General features: G+C 38.8%; 1 protein-coding gene across 1 annotated transcript in view; it reads left to right on the top strand.

Annotated features, from left to right (window-relative positions):
- The window catches only part of LOC136856732 (serpin B4-like), a 304,832-nt gene that overhangs the window by 201,978 nt on the left and 86,583 nt on the right, over window positions 1-16,271 (top strand). The window contains exons 7-8 of the mRNA XM_068231104.1: window positions 8,499-8,577; window positions 9,419-9,601. Coding sequence (XP_068087205.1) covers window positions 8,499-8,577; window positions 9,419-9,601 — 262 coding nt within the window. The remainder of the gene's footprint in view (window positions 1-8,498; window positions 8,578-9,418; window positions 9,602-16,271) is intronic.

Raw genomic sequence — 16,271 nt, 5'->3', positions numbered from 1 at the left:
GATATAGCAGCGAAAGACGCCAGTGCAGATACCGCGAATATATTACAAATCAAAATTCCGAGTCCCGACTTCTTTCCACGTATCAAAACTGCAGCTCAACACACATGGTGCACACAATGGCGATTATCTGCTCGTACGAAAGGCCAACATTACTATCAAATTCAACCGAGTATTCCCACACTGCCGTGGTTTGCAAATGGCACGTATACACGACGTCACATTACCAATATCATCCGACTACGTTTTAATCATGCCTTAACCCCAGTATATTTAACTCGATTTCACATTACGAACGACCCAACTTGTTCCTGCGGAGAATCTCAGGGCGATAGTGACCACTTGTTTCTTCATTGCCCCCAATATGCACATCACCAGGCCATTTTAATGCAGAAATTACTTAAAGTTCCAGTACCTTTCTCTACACGACTTTCAGTTTTGTTGCACCAACCTTCGCCTGCGATCATTACTATTTTAAACGAATACCTTGATAACACTCACATCAAATTGTAATTATGATCTAGTTTTTTCAGTTGTTTTGTTCCGACATGTTTGTGAGGTGGCACTTCTATATGTTCCTGGTGAGTAGATACTGTATCGAGGTTTTTATTACCTTCCGATCTTGTACAGTGTAACAAGTTACTCCTATTCCAGCTTACTGAGTTATTTGTGTCTCTGCTCAGTACCGAATGTAATACTTCCATGAACCTACTTATACCCGATATAATATTGCTTCTTTAAGTGCATCTATCTACGTGTGATCATGCTAAAATCGGGCATTAGTGATGTAATCGTGTGCTTTTGTGATATAAGTGTAATATATTAATGGTCTCGTGACTGGGAAAGAATTTATTGAATCCCAAATAAATATCCGCAAGACAAGACAAGACAAGTTAAATTATTTGTTTACCCTAAATTTGGTGTAATTTCCCACGTAAGCATGTAGATAGTGCAATATAAGCCTGGTGCCTCACAGCCACATTGCGACTACTTACGTCCCAATTTCTCTTTATTTTAGATTTACCATACATTGTGGCCAGTAGGAACGATCATTTTAACTCAGACAGATCCAAAGAAGTGGAGGATGTCCAACGACTGTTGCTGGATGAAGATGATAATGCGTTACATGAGAATTTTGAAGACGAAAGTGACACAAACAGTGACGATCTTCTGGAATCAAGAGATGGTGACTCGGAAACAGAACAGGATGACAACGGTGATGCTGATGAACAAGGAGAATTAGAGGCCAGTGCTAATTATTATAAAGGGAAAGACAAGACAAAATGGTGTACGGTGCCGCCATCCCAACGGGTCCGCGCCAGGAAGCACAATCTCGTACGACATCTACCTGGAGTTATAGGACAAGCAAGGCAAGCTAAATCACCGCTTGACTCCTGGTAGTGTTTATTTACGGAGGAAATAATAGACACTATCATAACTTACACAAATCAATACGTGGACTACGTGAAACAAAATTTTACTCGTGAAAGGGATGCTGAGCTTACAGACCAGATAGAGCATTCTTTGGCCTATTGTACTTGGCAGGATCTTACAGAGATAATAGGCAGAGCCTTGAAGATCTCTGGGGCACTGATGGAGATGGTATAGAAAAGTTTGCACTGGTAATGAGCCTCAAGAGATTTAAGTTCTTGATTCGTAGTTTAAGATTTGATGACCGCCAAAACCCATGAAGAAAAAAAGGAACATGATCGACTAGTGTCTGTGCGAAATATTAGTGTTCTTGTAGAATCCTTACTGAATAATATATGACCCGTTTATATTTCTCATGTTTGTTGTTATTGCTGAGACATATGAACATAGTTTCCGCCAACATAAGATTTTTCTCTGCAATTAAAATTGTAAATATTGTAAATACTGCAAAGATACCTAAAATTTTGAAGAAAATATATGGTTATAAAATGCGGCTTATTTTGGGATCAGAATTTTGCTAAACCAATTTTAACTGACTCATCCACACCTATATAACATAAGGAGTACATTATAGCTGCCCACTTGAACTTCCCGAAACTTATACGTGAGGGGATCTCTCAGGCTCCTTGCGACCTGCCTTGAAACTTTATATATTGCGGCTGACGGAAGGTTAAATAAGATACAGTACACGAAAATCTTGTTTGAGATGCAAATTTTGGCTCAATTTATCTATCATATAGACGGTATGGCATGATGGCCCATTAATTATGAGTAGTGAGTATGACTATAATATATGTATAATAGGTATTTCTAGAATGATGTTCAGCTAGCAGGTGTTGCGATGTGAATGCCACCAGTTATGAGAAATGTGATAATCATTCTAGAGTACATTCAACATGAATTTGGATAACCTTAAGCGATATGTAAGTCCAAGATTAACTCGTTAGTGAGATTTTGTGTGAAAGTTATGAGTGTTCATGTTCTTCAATATCATTTCACATTTACGATAGGCGATGTTGATATTACCTGTTAATGCTATGAAGTGATTTTCATATTGCTGCTGCTGCAACGTGTTTCATTCCCCGCCCTTCGGGCGAGGCGGGCCCCTAGACAGTGTCGCTGTCTCCCAGGCCGGAGATGTTGAAAGAATTGGGGAAGGACCAATATTGTAAGGAGGAGGGTAAGTGGAATTAATGGTTGAGGAGGTGTGCTCGGATGTTATTTAAATACCAGGGATGTGTGGAAGGGGTGAAAATTCAGAGAAGTGTACTAGGGCTGCCATGAAAGGTTAGTAGGTGTAAGGTTGCGGAGATATTGTACAAGGAGGTGATGAGAAGTCTGAGAAGGTCGGCTGTTAAGGGTGGTGAGAAGGAGAATTGAGTTGGTGGACGAACGTGCGAGGGAGTTCGATATGAGGGGGCTGGCCGGGGTCGAAGACGTGGGCTGGTGGGAGTTCTAGGAGGGGAGCGTGAAGGTTCCACTTGATGTTGACGACCGTAGATACGTGCCCCGCTGGTAAGAAGACGTTGGACTGCTTCTTCCGTAGGCAGGTGGAGACGGACGAGATAGGTTGGTCCGGAGTTGTTCCAAATTCGGAAGGCACGACGCACAGGAATGCCTTCGAGATTAAGTTCTTGGATAACCTCTCGATCTGAGATGTCAGGATCCACGCCGCGTAAGACACAACTATGCATAGTGGTGCGATCTGGCAGTGGTGATGTTGAATGACGCACGGTGTCTGCTGGAGGTGAAGGCTGTATGACTGGTGTCGTAGCAGAGGTTTCTTCAGCGATGGTCGAACGGTTGAAGTAGCGGGGAGGGATGTACAGGTAACTGGGCGGATCAGGGTATGGCGGCAGAGGAAGGGTCGTAGTCAGAAGAGGGGAAGAATGGGAGTACGTAACCGTAGTGATAGGAAGGTAGGGAATGCGAAGTGCGCAGGTCGTGGTGGTTGTTGTTGTGGTAGGAGTGGTAGTGGTTGTCATGGTGAGGAGAAAAGAGTAGGTATAGGGGTGGCTAACTTCCAACAAGGCGTCAGCCAATGTGCTTTTTTGAAGTCGGCGAAGTAGCTGGAGTAGAGATGCTGAGCCACCCGGCCGACAAAAAAATTAAGGAGTAAGGGGAGTTCTGAGACGTACGAAGAGTTCAAGAGCGATGTTCATATTAAACGTTCTCAAGCCTTATCATGTGAGGATGCGAATTTTCAAGAGGTATTCATCGCGCTAAGGTCTTCAACAGGTCAAATAGGGTCGTAGAATAAATAAAAATCAGCATTCAAAATAAATGAGGTTTTATGGATACAGTACTTTTGCATCCATCTCTTGGCACAGGCCAGAGTAAAGTGTAGCTTCCACCGAAGTCCCAGTCAACATCCATGACTGTGACAATATAGAAGTTGCTGGGGTATGGGTAGTGCTGAGTAATGACATTCAGAGCATGACTAGTGCATCTGAGTGTTATGAAAGGTGCTACTTATAGCGTCAGTCGTGCTGCAATAGTACTTTCTGACCCAGTGAGGAAAGCAATGGCAAACTACCTCACTCCTCATCTTGCCTAGTACGCCTCATTTTGGTGCTGCCAGTGGTTTTTGGGGTTTCCTTATAACCGCATAACCTTTGGTGGTGCTATTTGAGGATCCAACCAGCCTCTGGGCTGATGACCTAACAGACAGACAATGAATCCATAAATCAGATTATAATAATCTTGTGCCTTAGTATGTGTGCTTGTGTGGGATATGTGTGCCTATTGTTGCTGTACAGTACATTTCAGTGTATTGTTGCACCATGTATTATCGGCACACTTAGTGCATTTGTGTATGGGGGTGAGGAGTAAGGAGGGAGCTGTCCCGGTTCCGGTAGTGCTGCCAACTGAATGAAAATGAAATCTGAATTGAATCGAGAATATGATCGATCGATATGAAGTTTCTAAACCGTTATTATCTTAAGCCAATAACTGTGTCACATACACATTATATAACATTATATAACATTTCTCAATGTGAATCTTGTTCCTAGCATGAATTCTATAGTTTGGCTTTGCTGTGTAAACAACAACAGTACTAGTACGTAAAGTGTACGCCAGATGTCACACAACTATGCTTAAGCGATTCATAGTTTGTGTTTCAAAGGTTGCCAGTACGAAACTCGAAGATTGCCGAGGTCGACCGATTGAGCACTAGGGTGTAAATGCACCAAGATAAAGTGTGCCAATAATACGCCCATCCCACGTCCAGGATAGCTGACGTAAAGAAATCACGAATAGATCTCAGGGTTCTTTTTTTTTTACAGTACGTGCGTTACTACGCCATTTTTATTGTAAAAGATTTTATTTTTGAGTGCTCGTGGGATTCAAACATCGCTGATATGCTATGTAAATCTATCTGTCATCATAATTAATGGACGCCTCCACCTGACGTATCATGAATTTGCAAGAAAATGGATAATTCTACAGTTTAAATCTAAGTTGATTTTTGTTACTATGGAAGACACCAATAGTACATCACATTAACCTTAATTAATGTAATTTATTCAAGAAAGTAAGAAATAAGTGGGTGAGAAAGATAAACTATGAGAATTAAGTTTAAAATTTGATTAATATTCATTCTTCTCATATATAATAATCATCTGTGCTCATATAATCTGCATCAATTATGCTATTTGGCTTCTTGCCTCTCCTATCTTTCACTATTTTTACAATATATCACAATTCAAATGGTTTATTAATTCTATCCCATAAATTGCATCTTGACATGGGAAATGTAGGTGAACTATCGGGCTATGTGAGGAGTAACATAACCACAATACCACATGTTAGTTAACAAATGGTTTATTGAACATCCAACATCTCTGTACATGTACACTGTTCTTGAACACATACTCTACAACGATACCCATCCTTCTACTTATTACATACAGGCTAACATGTTGAGCACAATGAGCTGCTCTTCTTTTTTGTTTCGGGGGGCCCCCGAAGCCACTCCCCCCACGTGGCAATCTACTCAATCTACATTGCCTCCGACATGCTATTAATTGTAAGAAGAAAGAGATAGCAGAGAAGAGTGGGAAGTGTTACTACAGGAGTACCTGCCTGTTTGCACGTTAGACGCATTACCAGGCAAGATTTGTGTTGGTAATGTGCTGTTAAGGCGTGGTATTGAAGGGTCAGGGGAAAACCACATAGGCAGAAAAGAGAAAGAGCCTACATGTAAAACCTGACACATTTTGATAGCACATGCAAGGATGTGGGCTGGAAAAGTCCAGAAGTTGTGTAAGTTGAGAATGGGTATCATGCACCAGCCATGAACCAATTTTGATTCCTGGTAAACATACAGTTTGGAAACACAATGAAATTAATTCAAATTTTCTTAAATTTACATTAAATCTTGAACATCAATATATATAATAATGAATTACATAAAATCTGTACATATTACAGTAAATCAATTGGTATTTCCAAAATCAGCACATCGTTTTCCATATAAACCACCTAATTTTACTAAAATCAGGTGCCAAATTTGTAAATTCTAAATCATACATAGTGTGAGGTGGTGCATGATAGAAATAGTACTGTGGTAAATTCTTTTTACACCTTTTTACACATTTGAAAACACTAGCCTGCAAAGATTTATTCTCACCATCAAAACACTATCAGAATAAATTTTAAACACTATGAATACTAGTGTTAGGAAAGATCAAAGTTGAAAATTAGTCAGACATCCTAGAGATACCGATTCTACAATCAACAGGGACCATTGTTAAGAATGAAAATTACCATGCTTAATTAATACATGTTACACTTTTGTAGACAAATTTTTCACACATGTTGTTGTTCCAAAAAATATAGCGCAGATTATGTAATAGTTCCACAATTCTCAACCACATGGGTAAGGGCACATGGCATACCAACATCAGATTCATGGTAATTAGTCCCATAGTTAGTGTTTATATCATAATTTTTTAAAATCCCTTCAGCAGCAGTGAAAACAATATCAAGGATTCCATCAAAATTACATACCTAGAAAATGTTTTGTACTTACATCATTCCAGTTTCTTACCACCACACACTAGACTAAGTTTAAATTGGTGCACTTTTTACTCTTTTAACAATCGATAGTAGTTAGAGCAGAAGAAATGCAGAGCATACTCAAAAACATTTTAGTATTCCCATGCAGGTTCTCTAGAAGGAATCTGGCATGATGCCATTTTCATTTTCACAGCCGGACAATGCACCATGGCTAGAGAGAGCCAAACACGTCAACACTCAACAGCCTCTAGCAGCAGACAGACGCTGTGTCCAAAAGTTTCTCTAACGACAATAATACCGGAAGTGAGCAGTCCGCTCAGACAAGTTAGTTGCATAGTTCAAACGTGCGGAGGTAGATGGCACTGCTTTGCTCTTTAGGCAACATAGTCATTGTTCTTTAAATTATTACTCTCACATATACATGTTAAAATTAGCACAGGTGACTGCTAATAGTTCCAGACTATATCATGAATTAAAAATATAGGTGAAGTCACTTTCAATATAGTAAGGAGTTTTAGGGTCCAAAACAAATATCATTACTTATATTTTGAAGGGTTGGATGCAAGAACCAGGCAGCTCCATTTTTTCTAACTTTTCAGGAGCAAGATAAAACTGTATAAAATAAGTATGAATTATGCTATAAATAATTACTTTTGTCAGTATGTTAATTATGACCTCCTTGATACATTTAGCCTGTAATGTAGCAGAATTTTCAATTTTCTTTTCTTTTATAGCAATAAATTAATTTTGGAGCCACCTGGTTCTTGCATAGAAAATGTTTAATTCAATGATTTCTGTGGTTTTACTTACCAAAAACTGTTTAAAAAATTTTTTTTACAGTATTTCAATGTGCAAACACTTCATAATTAGTCACAGAAATGTTAAGAACCTTGAATATTAAGTGTATACCCTATTACAGTATGACAGTTGATGTTATTCACTTCCAGATGAGGTGTTCACATTATTTTCTCTTGATTGGCTGGTTATGTTGTTGTAATATCACTTGTCAGTGGGGGGTACATAGCGTTTGGCCAGTACCATTACATCCCGAAATTTTGCTTCCTTGATGTGCAGAGAATCTGGATACAGTTTCCGACTCGCGTGAGGAAACTTTGGAGTACTGTTCTCTTTCAAGAGAGGAAACTCTTGTAGAGAAAAATCTGATGCATTCATTGAACATTTAACACTTCCACAAAATTCTTCACTATGAATAAACAACCGATATTTTGAAATGGAGAACTTCTCTTTACCTACACAACTAACATTCTTCTTGAAGGATTCTTCAAAAGGACCTTTATAGTCTAGAAAGCTGTCTCTCTCAATTTGTTTGACAACAAATTTTGAGCTTGACCATCTTATGAGGTTCACATAGTCATTAGGAACATACAGTCTTTCTCTCTTCCGTTTTTCTTTTTCTACCATTCCGAAGCTTCGGCACCAGTGACGATGCACTGAACTGAAATCGATTGAAAAACCAGGTGGCTCCTGGAGCTGCCTTGTTCTTGCATTAAAATGATGATGAATGCTATCTCCATGTGGCTCCTTTTCCTTTGTATCGCCAATGGAAGTCATTGGAGTTGCATGGTTCTTGCATAGAAATGTGCGCCTATTTGTTTACATTCGATATATATGAAAATGTCCATTTTGATGAAAAGTGGAGCTGCCTGGTTCTTGCATCCAACCCTTTTGTTATGCTTCATTGTACACAGTTTTCATGACACCAGGTGGCAAAGACTCGAACTACTGCGTAACTTAGTTTGTTAAGAAGACTCGTAGGTAGTGCAAAAAGTCAAAACATAGAAATGCAATTTTTACATCCCAGACACTTTTGTTCAGCTCTGCTGTAAAATTTCCATTGCCAACTTTGGGTCCCTTTGCACGCAATGGGCCACATTATATATTTTAACCATAACCTTTTGCTAGAAGTAGACATCTGTACTGTTTATAAGAGAAATTTTAACTGTCCAGACTTAAATTACCGGTAGTATTACATTACTGATAGGTGAGCTGTTGGATCCAAGTGAAATAACAATAACTTCTGTTTCCAGAAGGAAGAGAATGACTGACAAGGACGCAGTGGAGATGATTGCCAGGAGCAATGCAGCTTTTTGCCATTCCTTGTACAAGGTAAATACATGTATTATATAATACATTAATATAGTCAAACCAATTAGAAGGTCTTTTAACAACTCATTTCCAACATATGTACTGTATTCTGATGAGACCAGTAATTAGTGGTTTCTTGTGTTTAGTCTTTTAAGTTTAATGAACTTAACTGTACATACTGGTATTCCTTATTCCTGCCAAGGTTTATACAGTTAAGTGAGCATGGATTGAAAAAAGGTTTCGTTTACCCGTACATCAAAACAATGATGATACCACTTGCTGTGTTGTGGAATGGTGGTAGTGGTGATGATTATTGTTTAAAGAGGAAGTACAACTAGGCAATCATCCTCTCTCAATACTAATAAGAGGAAAAATGGAAGGTGACTGACTCTTTGAAGAATGAAGTTATCGGCAAAAGGAAGGAAAGGGCCACAAACGGCATGGACATGAAGACTCTGTAGGCATCTCTAACCTAATACCATCAGGGCCAGAAGAGAACAAGAGTTGACTCAGAGATATCAGGAAATTAAGAAGTGAGGAGCTTGACACAAGTAAGTCAAAGCAATGCCGGACTTGGGTAGGGAAACCATGGTTGCCTACCTAAACTCCTTAGATGAAAGCCCCTGGTCTCCCTTTTAGCCACCTCATGCGGTAGGCAGGGAAAACTGTGGATGTGTTTTACCACCCCCACCTATCACAGGGGGTGGTGCTAGTGAGGCTGGACAGAATAGGTGATAGGAAGAGCCTAATACAAGTGCAGGCATGCCAGCTGTGTATTGCAGATATTCTTTTTACTGAAAGGTCACATATAACCCCTTTGTCTTGTTCTTTCAACTTTTTAATGAAGTGTCTGTTATGCCAGGTGCTGAAACAAGAGCAACAGCAGAATATTATTTTCTCACCATTGAGTGCACAACTGGTGTTAATGATGGCATACATAGGTGCCAAAGAAAAGACAGCTCATGAGATGGAAGCAGCTCTGCAGTTACCCCAAGATCAGAAATTAACTCTGACAGGAGTTCAAGCTCTGTTGGAAGTTCTTAAGGTAAGATGCTACTATTAAACATGCCAGAATCATCGTTGTCATTATTGTCTTCACCATCATTGTCATCATCATTTCCTCTTACTCAGAGGCCAATTTGGGGAAGCATGGCTCCTCTTCATTTCACTCTATTTTATGGTCATTTACCATTTGTTACTATGTTCCAGCCCAAGTCACATTGTCTTATACATGCCATAGTTTGTTTTCATCATTCCCAAGAGGGAGGAGAAGGAAAGGGAGGAGTTGTAGAAGACAGGTGGTCTAATGTTCTAAGGGGAAGGAGATTGCAGGCTAAGGGTTCTATTCAGGATCAGAATTCAGGACAGGTGCCTGTGCGAAATCGGTACGAGTCACTCCAGGTAGAACAACAGAGAGAAGATGAGGGGCAGGGAACTGTTGCTGAGATGTGTGGAAGTAGGAGGAAGGGAAAAGGTAGGAAAGGGAAATGTAGGGTAGATGATAGGAAAAGACAGGTGGAACAGGGTCATGGGAAGGAGAAAAGGGAGGAGGAAGTAGCTTCTGCAGCTATCAGGAAAGATAGGGCTGACCAAGAGGGGAGGGGATCAAATGAGGTGGGTAGGGTTGAGGCTCTGGTCATGGGGGTTCCATCGTTAGACACGTGGGGAAAGTGTGTGGAGGAAAGGGAACCAGGGTAGAATGTTATCCAGGAATTAGGTTGAGGCAGATGTTGAGGAAAGTAGAAGAGAGGGAGGTGGGGAAGGAGAAGGTGGTAGTGTTTCACATTGGTACCAACAACGTAAGGCAAGCTGATATAACTACCAACATAGTTGGAGATGTGTGGGATCTGGTAAATGCAGCACGGGTGAAGTTTAAGAAAGCGGAGATTGTTGTTAGTGGAATAGTGTGTAGGAGGGATACTGACTGGAGGGTGATTGGGGATTTAAATGAGACTATGAAGTGGGTATGTGGGAAAGTGGGAGTGAAATTTCTAGATCCTAATGGGTGGGTAGGAGATAGGGATCTGCATTCGGATGGCCTTCATTTAAACCGCAGTGGTACGTATAAGTTAGGAAATTTGTTCGGAAGGGTAATAGGGAGGTACATTCAGGGAAGGCCTAGGGAGTGGTGATAAGGGAACAGAGAACTGGAAATCAAGTAGGGATGACATAAAATTGTTGGTGTTGAACTGTAGAAGTATTGTAAAGAAAGGAATAGAATTAAGTAATTTAATAGATATATATTTACCAGATATTGTAATAGGAGTTGAATCATGGCTGAGAAATGATATAATGGTTGCAGAAATTTTCTCAAGGCACTGGAGTGTGTATCGTAGAGATAGGATAGGAATGGTGGGAGGGGGAGTGTTCATTCTGGTGATAGAAGAATTTGTAAGCTACGAAAAAGTTAAAGATGAGACATGAAATTCTAGGTATAAGGCTCATCTCTAAAGATAATAGGCAACTTGATATATTTGGAGTGTACAGATCGGGAAAGGGTAGCACTGACGCGGATTCGGAATTATTTGATAGGATAGTCAGCTATGTGGGAAACGACATGGCAAGAAATGTGATTGTAGCGGGAGATCTGAATTTGCCAAATGTCAATTGGGAAGGAAATGCGAATGACAGGAAGCATGGCCAACAAATGGCAAATAAGTTAATATGGGAAGGACAGCTGATTCAGAAAGTGATGGAACCAACCAGAGGGAAAAATATCCTGGATGTCGTGCTGATAAAACCAGATGAGCTCTATAGGGAAACTGAAGTAATAGATGGTATTAGTGATCATGAAGCTGTTTTTGTGGTAGTTAAAAATAAATGTGATAGAAAGGAAGGTCTTAAAAGTAGGACTGTTAGGCAGTACCATATGGCTGATAAAGCAGGCATGAGGCAGTTTCTAAAAAGTAATTATGATCGGTGGAAAATGGTAAATAAAAATGTAAACAGACTCTGAGATTGGTTTTAAAAAATTGTTGAGGAATGCGAAAACAGGTTTGTACCTTTAAGGGTGGTAAGGAATGGTAAAGACCCACCTTATTATAATAGAGAAATAAAGAGACTAAGGAGGTGGTGCAGACTGGAAAGAAATAGAGTTAGAAATGGCTGTGGAAGTAAGGAGAAACTGAAGGAACTTACTAGAAAATTGAATCTAGCAAAGAAGGCAGCTAAGGATAACACGATGGCAAGCATAATTGGCAGTCATAAAAATTTTAGTGAAAAATGGAAGGGTATGTATAGGTATTTTAAGGCAGAAACAGGTTCCAAGAAGGACATTCCAGGAATAATTAATGAACAAGGGGAGTGTGTATGTGAGGATCTTCAAAAGGCAGAAGTATTCAGCCAGCAGTATGTAAAGATTGTTGGTTACAAGGATGATGTCGAGAGAGGTGGAGACTAAGGCCAAAGAAGTAATAACATTTACATATGATAACAATGACATTTACAATAAGATACAAAAGTTGAAAACTAGAAAAGTGGCTGGAATTGATCAGATTTCTGGGGATATACTAAAGACAATGGGTTGGGATATAGTACCATATCTGAAGTACTTATTTGACTATTGTTTGCATGAAGGAGCTATACCAAATGAATGGAGAGTTGCTATAGTAGCCCCTGTGTATAAAGGAAAGGGTGATAGACATAAAGCTGAAAATTACAGGCCAGTAAGTTTGACATGCATTGTATGTAAGCTTTGGGAAGGCATTCTTTCTGATTATATTAGACATGTTTGTGAAATTAATAACTGGTTTGATAGAAGGCAATTCGGTTTTAGGAAAGGTTATTCCACTGAAGCTCAACTTGTAGGATTCCAGCAAGATATAGCAGATATCTTGGATTCTGGAGGTCAAATGGACTGTATCGCGATTGACCTGTCTAAAGCATTTGATAGGGTGGATTATGGGAGACTACTGGCAAAAATGAGTGCGATTGGACTAGACAAAAGAGTGACTGAATGGGTTGCTATATTTCTAGAAAATAGATCTCAGAGAATTAGAGTAGGTGAAGCTTTATCTGACTCTGTAATAATTAAGAGGGGAATTCCGCAAGGCAGTATTATCGGACCTTTATGTTTTCTTATATATAAAAATGATGGAGGTAAGGCTTTTTGCGGATGATGTTATTCTCTATAGAGTGATAAATAAGTTACAAGATTGTGAGCAACTGCAACATGACCTCGAAAATGTTGTGAGATGGACAGGAGGCAATGGTATGTCGATAAACGGGGTTAAAAGTCAGGTTTTGAGTTTCACAAATAGGAAAAGTCGCCTCAGTTTTAATTACTGCGTTGATGGGGTGAAAGTTCCTTTTGGGGATCATTGTAAGTATCTAGGAGTTAATATAAGGAAAGATCTTCATTGGGGTAATCACATAAATGGGATTGTAAATAAAGGGTACAGATCTCTGCACATGGTTATGAGGGTGTTTAGGGGTTGTAGTAAGGATGTAAAGGAGAGTGCATATAAGTCTCTGGTAAGACCCCAACTAGAGAATGGTTCCAGTGTATGGGACCCTCACCAGGATTACCTGATTCAAGAGCTGGAAAAAATCCAAAGAAAAGCAGCTCGATTTGTTCTGGGTGATTTCTGACAAAAGAGTAGTGTTACAAAAATGTTGCAATGTTTGGGTTGGGAAGAATTGAGAGAAAGAAGAAGAGCTGCTCGACTAAGTGGTATGTTCGGACCTGTCAGCGGAGAGATGGCGTGGAATGACATTAGTAGACGAATAAGTTTGAATGGCGTTTATAAAAGTAGGAAAGATCACAATATGAAGATAAAGTTGGAATTCAAGAGGACAAACTGGGGCAAATATTCATTTATAGGAAGGGGAGTTAGGGATTGGAATAACTTACCAAGGGAGATGTTCAATAAATTTCTAATTTCTTTGAAATCATTTCGGAAAAGGCTAAGCAAGCAACAGATAGGGAATCTGCCACCTGGACGACTGCCCTAAATGCAGATCAGTATTGATTGATTGATTGATTCCCTTCATTCATCCATTTAACATTTCCATATCATCTCAGTCTATTTCTCTCCACTTTATCACATAACTTTTTCACTTTAATTTTGCTATATGTTGTCATTTCTTACCTTACAAACCATTATTCTCGTCATTATTCCGTATTGAAAATAGCTATATCACTAAGTTTACACAATGTGCCGTTCTCAATTCCAGGTCGAGTTACAAAGAAATCCTGTCTAGCTCAATTTATCATTATTTATCATCTCAGTATCAAATTTGGGTCATAGGTTCCGAGAGTAGAGTCATCGGATGAGATAAACGGGTCAGTTTGCATAATATTTGTTAGTTGGACTTCTCCATCTCGCGAATTATTTAATAACATTTCATAAATCTATCATACTTAGTCTATGAATATTTATAAGTACTTATTCACCCTAAGGCATCCTTAAGAGTGAATAAGTTTCATCTAATAACACTTTATTAAATTAAATGATCTTGAAATAGAGTAGAAATTCAATATCTGCTAAAGTCTGGCTATTTCTGTACCTAATTGACCTAGTTAATGGAAACATTCAAAGATCTTTGAAATATAAGAATAAATTCTGACTATGTACATTAGTTCCATTGAAAAGTAGAAAATGTCATAATGATGAGCATCTTGAGGATCCCTTTTAAATTAAAATCATGTTTATGAAACTCATTTCACTGTTTGAACGCATCATAATTCTTTTCCTAAACTTTATGTAATATTTTTCAGACCTATTCGCAAGTTATCAGTCTATTTGCCTGCACGTATTTGTCAATATTTCACAATTATGCTATATATCACGATCATTGATCATTAGGATAAGGGAAACATTAGTCTTCTTGTTCATTACTTCAGTATTTCATATTTAGTGGCTTTATCTCCAGACGTACAAGGAAGAAAAGATAAAATAAGTCCATTAACATTGCTTCACGTTCAAATAAGCAAAAATTATCATTACCAATCATTATGTAGATCATTTATCTGAAATAAAAATAAAAATTCTCAAAATTAAGTGCCAATTATTTATCATGTGCAACCTGTTATTATGTCACCAGTAACTCATAATACCTTATTTAATATCATCTCTGGAAATTCTGTGATCTGTCATCTAAGAAGACTTCAATAACCAGTGTCATCATCGTATAATTACGGAGAACCTCTTCAGTGATATCATTGAAATGAGCAATTAGACATCCTACCTCTATTTCCCTAAATAAACATGATTGTGGTTAAGAATTCTGGATAATGTGGGCTAATTCGGCTCACTCTTTCCTACATGGATTCATTTTGATGATTTACAGGTATCTATCCGACATACTTAACTTATATGGATCATATCTAATGCTGAATGTGGAATACTGAAGAATTAATATACGTTATAGAATTAAATACATGTATTCTTAACCTTAAATTGTGTCAACTAACTTAATATCACCATTAAAATACATCTACCTCTTCTTTCTCGACGAATTAGTAATCATCACCATCATTATCTTTGTTACCGTGTTTTAGCGGTAGTTATGCGTAAAAGAAGGTGCTGGGTGGTGAATAGGTCTCAAGCTACTAAAGAGAAATTAAATTTTAAAATTTAACAAGGTTATATTTTCTTTTCAAAATTAGGTAACAACAAATAGAACAGGTACTTAGTAGCCGAAATACAACTTGAAATGTACAATTACAGGGATTAAAGAATTTGGGCTTCGAGCCCTGAAAACACAATTCTTGAGCAACTAGCTCAACTTTACGATATACCAATTTCAACAAAAGAGGCAGAAGACCCCACTCAAACCCTGGAGCCCTTGCTCCAAATTACACAGCAAAGCCTCCTCGAGGCATACAACTCTCAGTTTTAGAAAAGAGCCACTCGCTCTTAAAGTTAAGCCTCTCCCAGGCCACACCAAACTCAACTTTCAAGTTGTCCTCAAAGGACATATACACAGGGGTAAAATACCCAACCTACTGAGGTCTATTAGGTGAGAAAAGATTAATACATGACCTCTAAAATACAACTTGAGAGGAGGCGAACTTGCACTCCTAATACACTTGCTTAAGACCTACTTGGCACTAGGCCGTTAATACAAGGGCTAATCCCATACTACAGAGGTGACTTAAAGGCAATTTACATTACATTACGGGAGAATTGGTTGAGAAAAATAAGTTCACCTCAAGATGATGTGAGTGGGAACTCGAGAGGGTTAGCACTCTCTATCCCATAATGTAGCTTTACAAGAGAATAGAAGAAAAGAGTAGTTACATTTTAGGAAAAGGTTACATGATGGAAAACGCTTCGAACCCGCCGCGAGAGTTAAACTGCCGACCTAGCAAGAAAAGAAGATATTAATAGGCCATTACCTGGTAGTAGATCGCTGCCGAGGAAAGAGGCGCTTCCCGCCTCCTGCTATGTACTTAATACACTGAAAGATGGAACAGAAGTGGCCCGGAGACCCCAAAATCAGCAGTTTATATCCTCTCGCGGAAGATTCTAGGCGTTAGGGGAAAGAAAACACCCTCCCACAAAATCTTTATTGGTTCGGGAAAAGAAACCCCTACATAGAGGAAAAAGAAACACATTATTGGTGGAAAATTAATTAAAGAAATTCGGGATTGGCTAGATCCAAACTAAGGGGAAAAAGAGGGGTATACAGCCAACTTAAACAATGACAGAAAGAAATTTACCAAAGAACAAACTCCTGAAATTAAATTTTCTCCAACAAAATAGTTCTTT

The sequence above is a fragment of the Anabrus simplex genome, chromosome 1 (genome assembly GCF_040414725.1).
Source record: "Anabrus simplex isolate iqAnaSimp1 chromosome 1, ASM4041472v1, whole genome shotgun sequence".
Lineage (NCBI taxonomy): Eukaryota > Metazoa > Arthropoda > Insecta > Orthoptera > Tettigoniidae > Anabrus > Anabrus simplex.
This window is presented reverse-complemented; position numbering and strand designations above follow the sequence as displayed.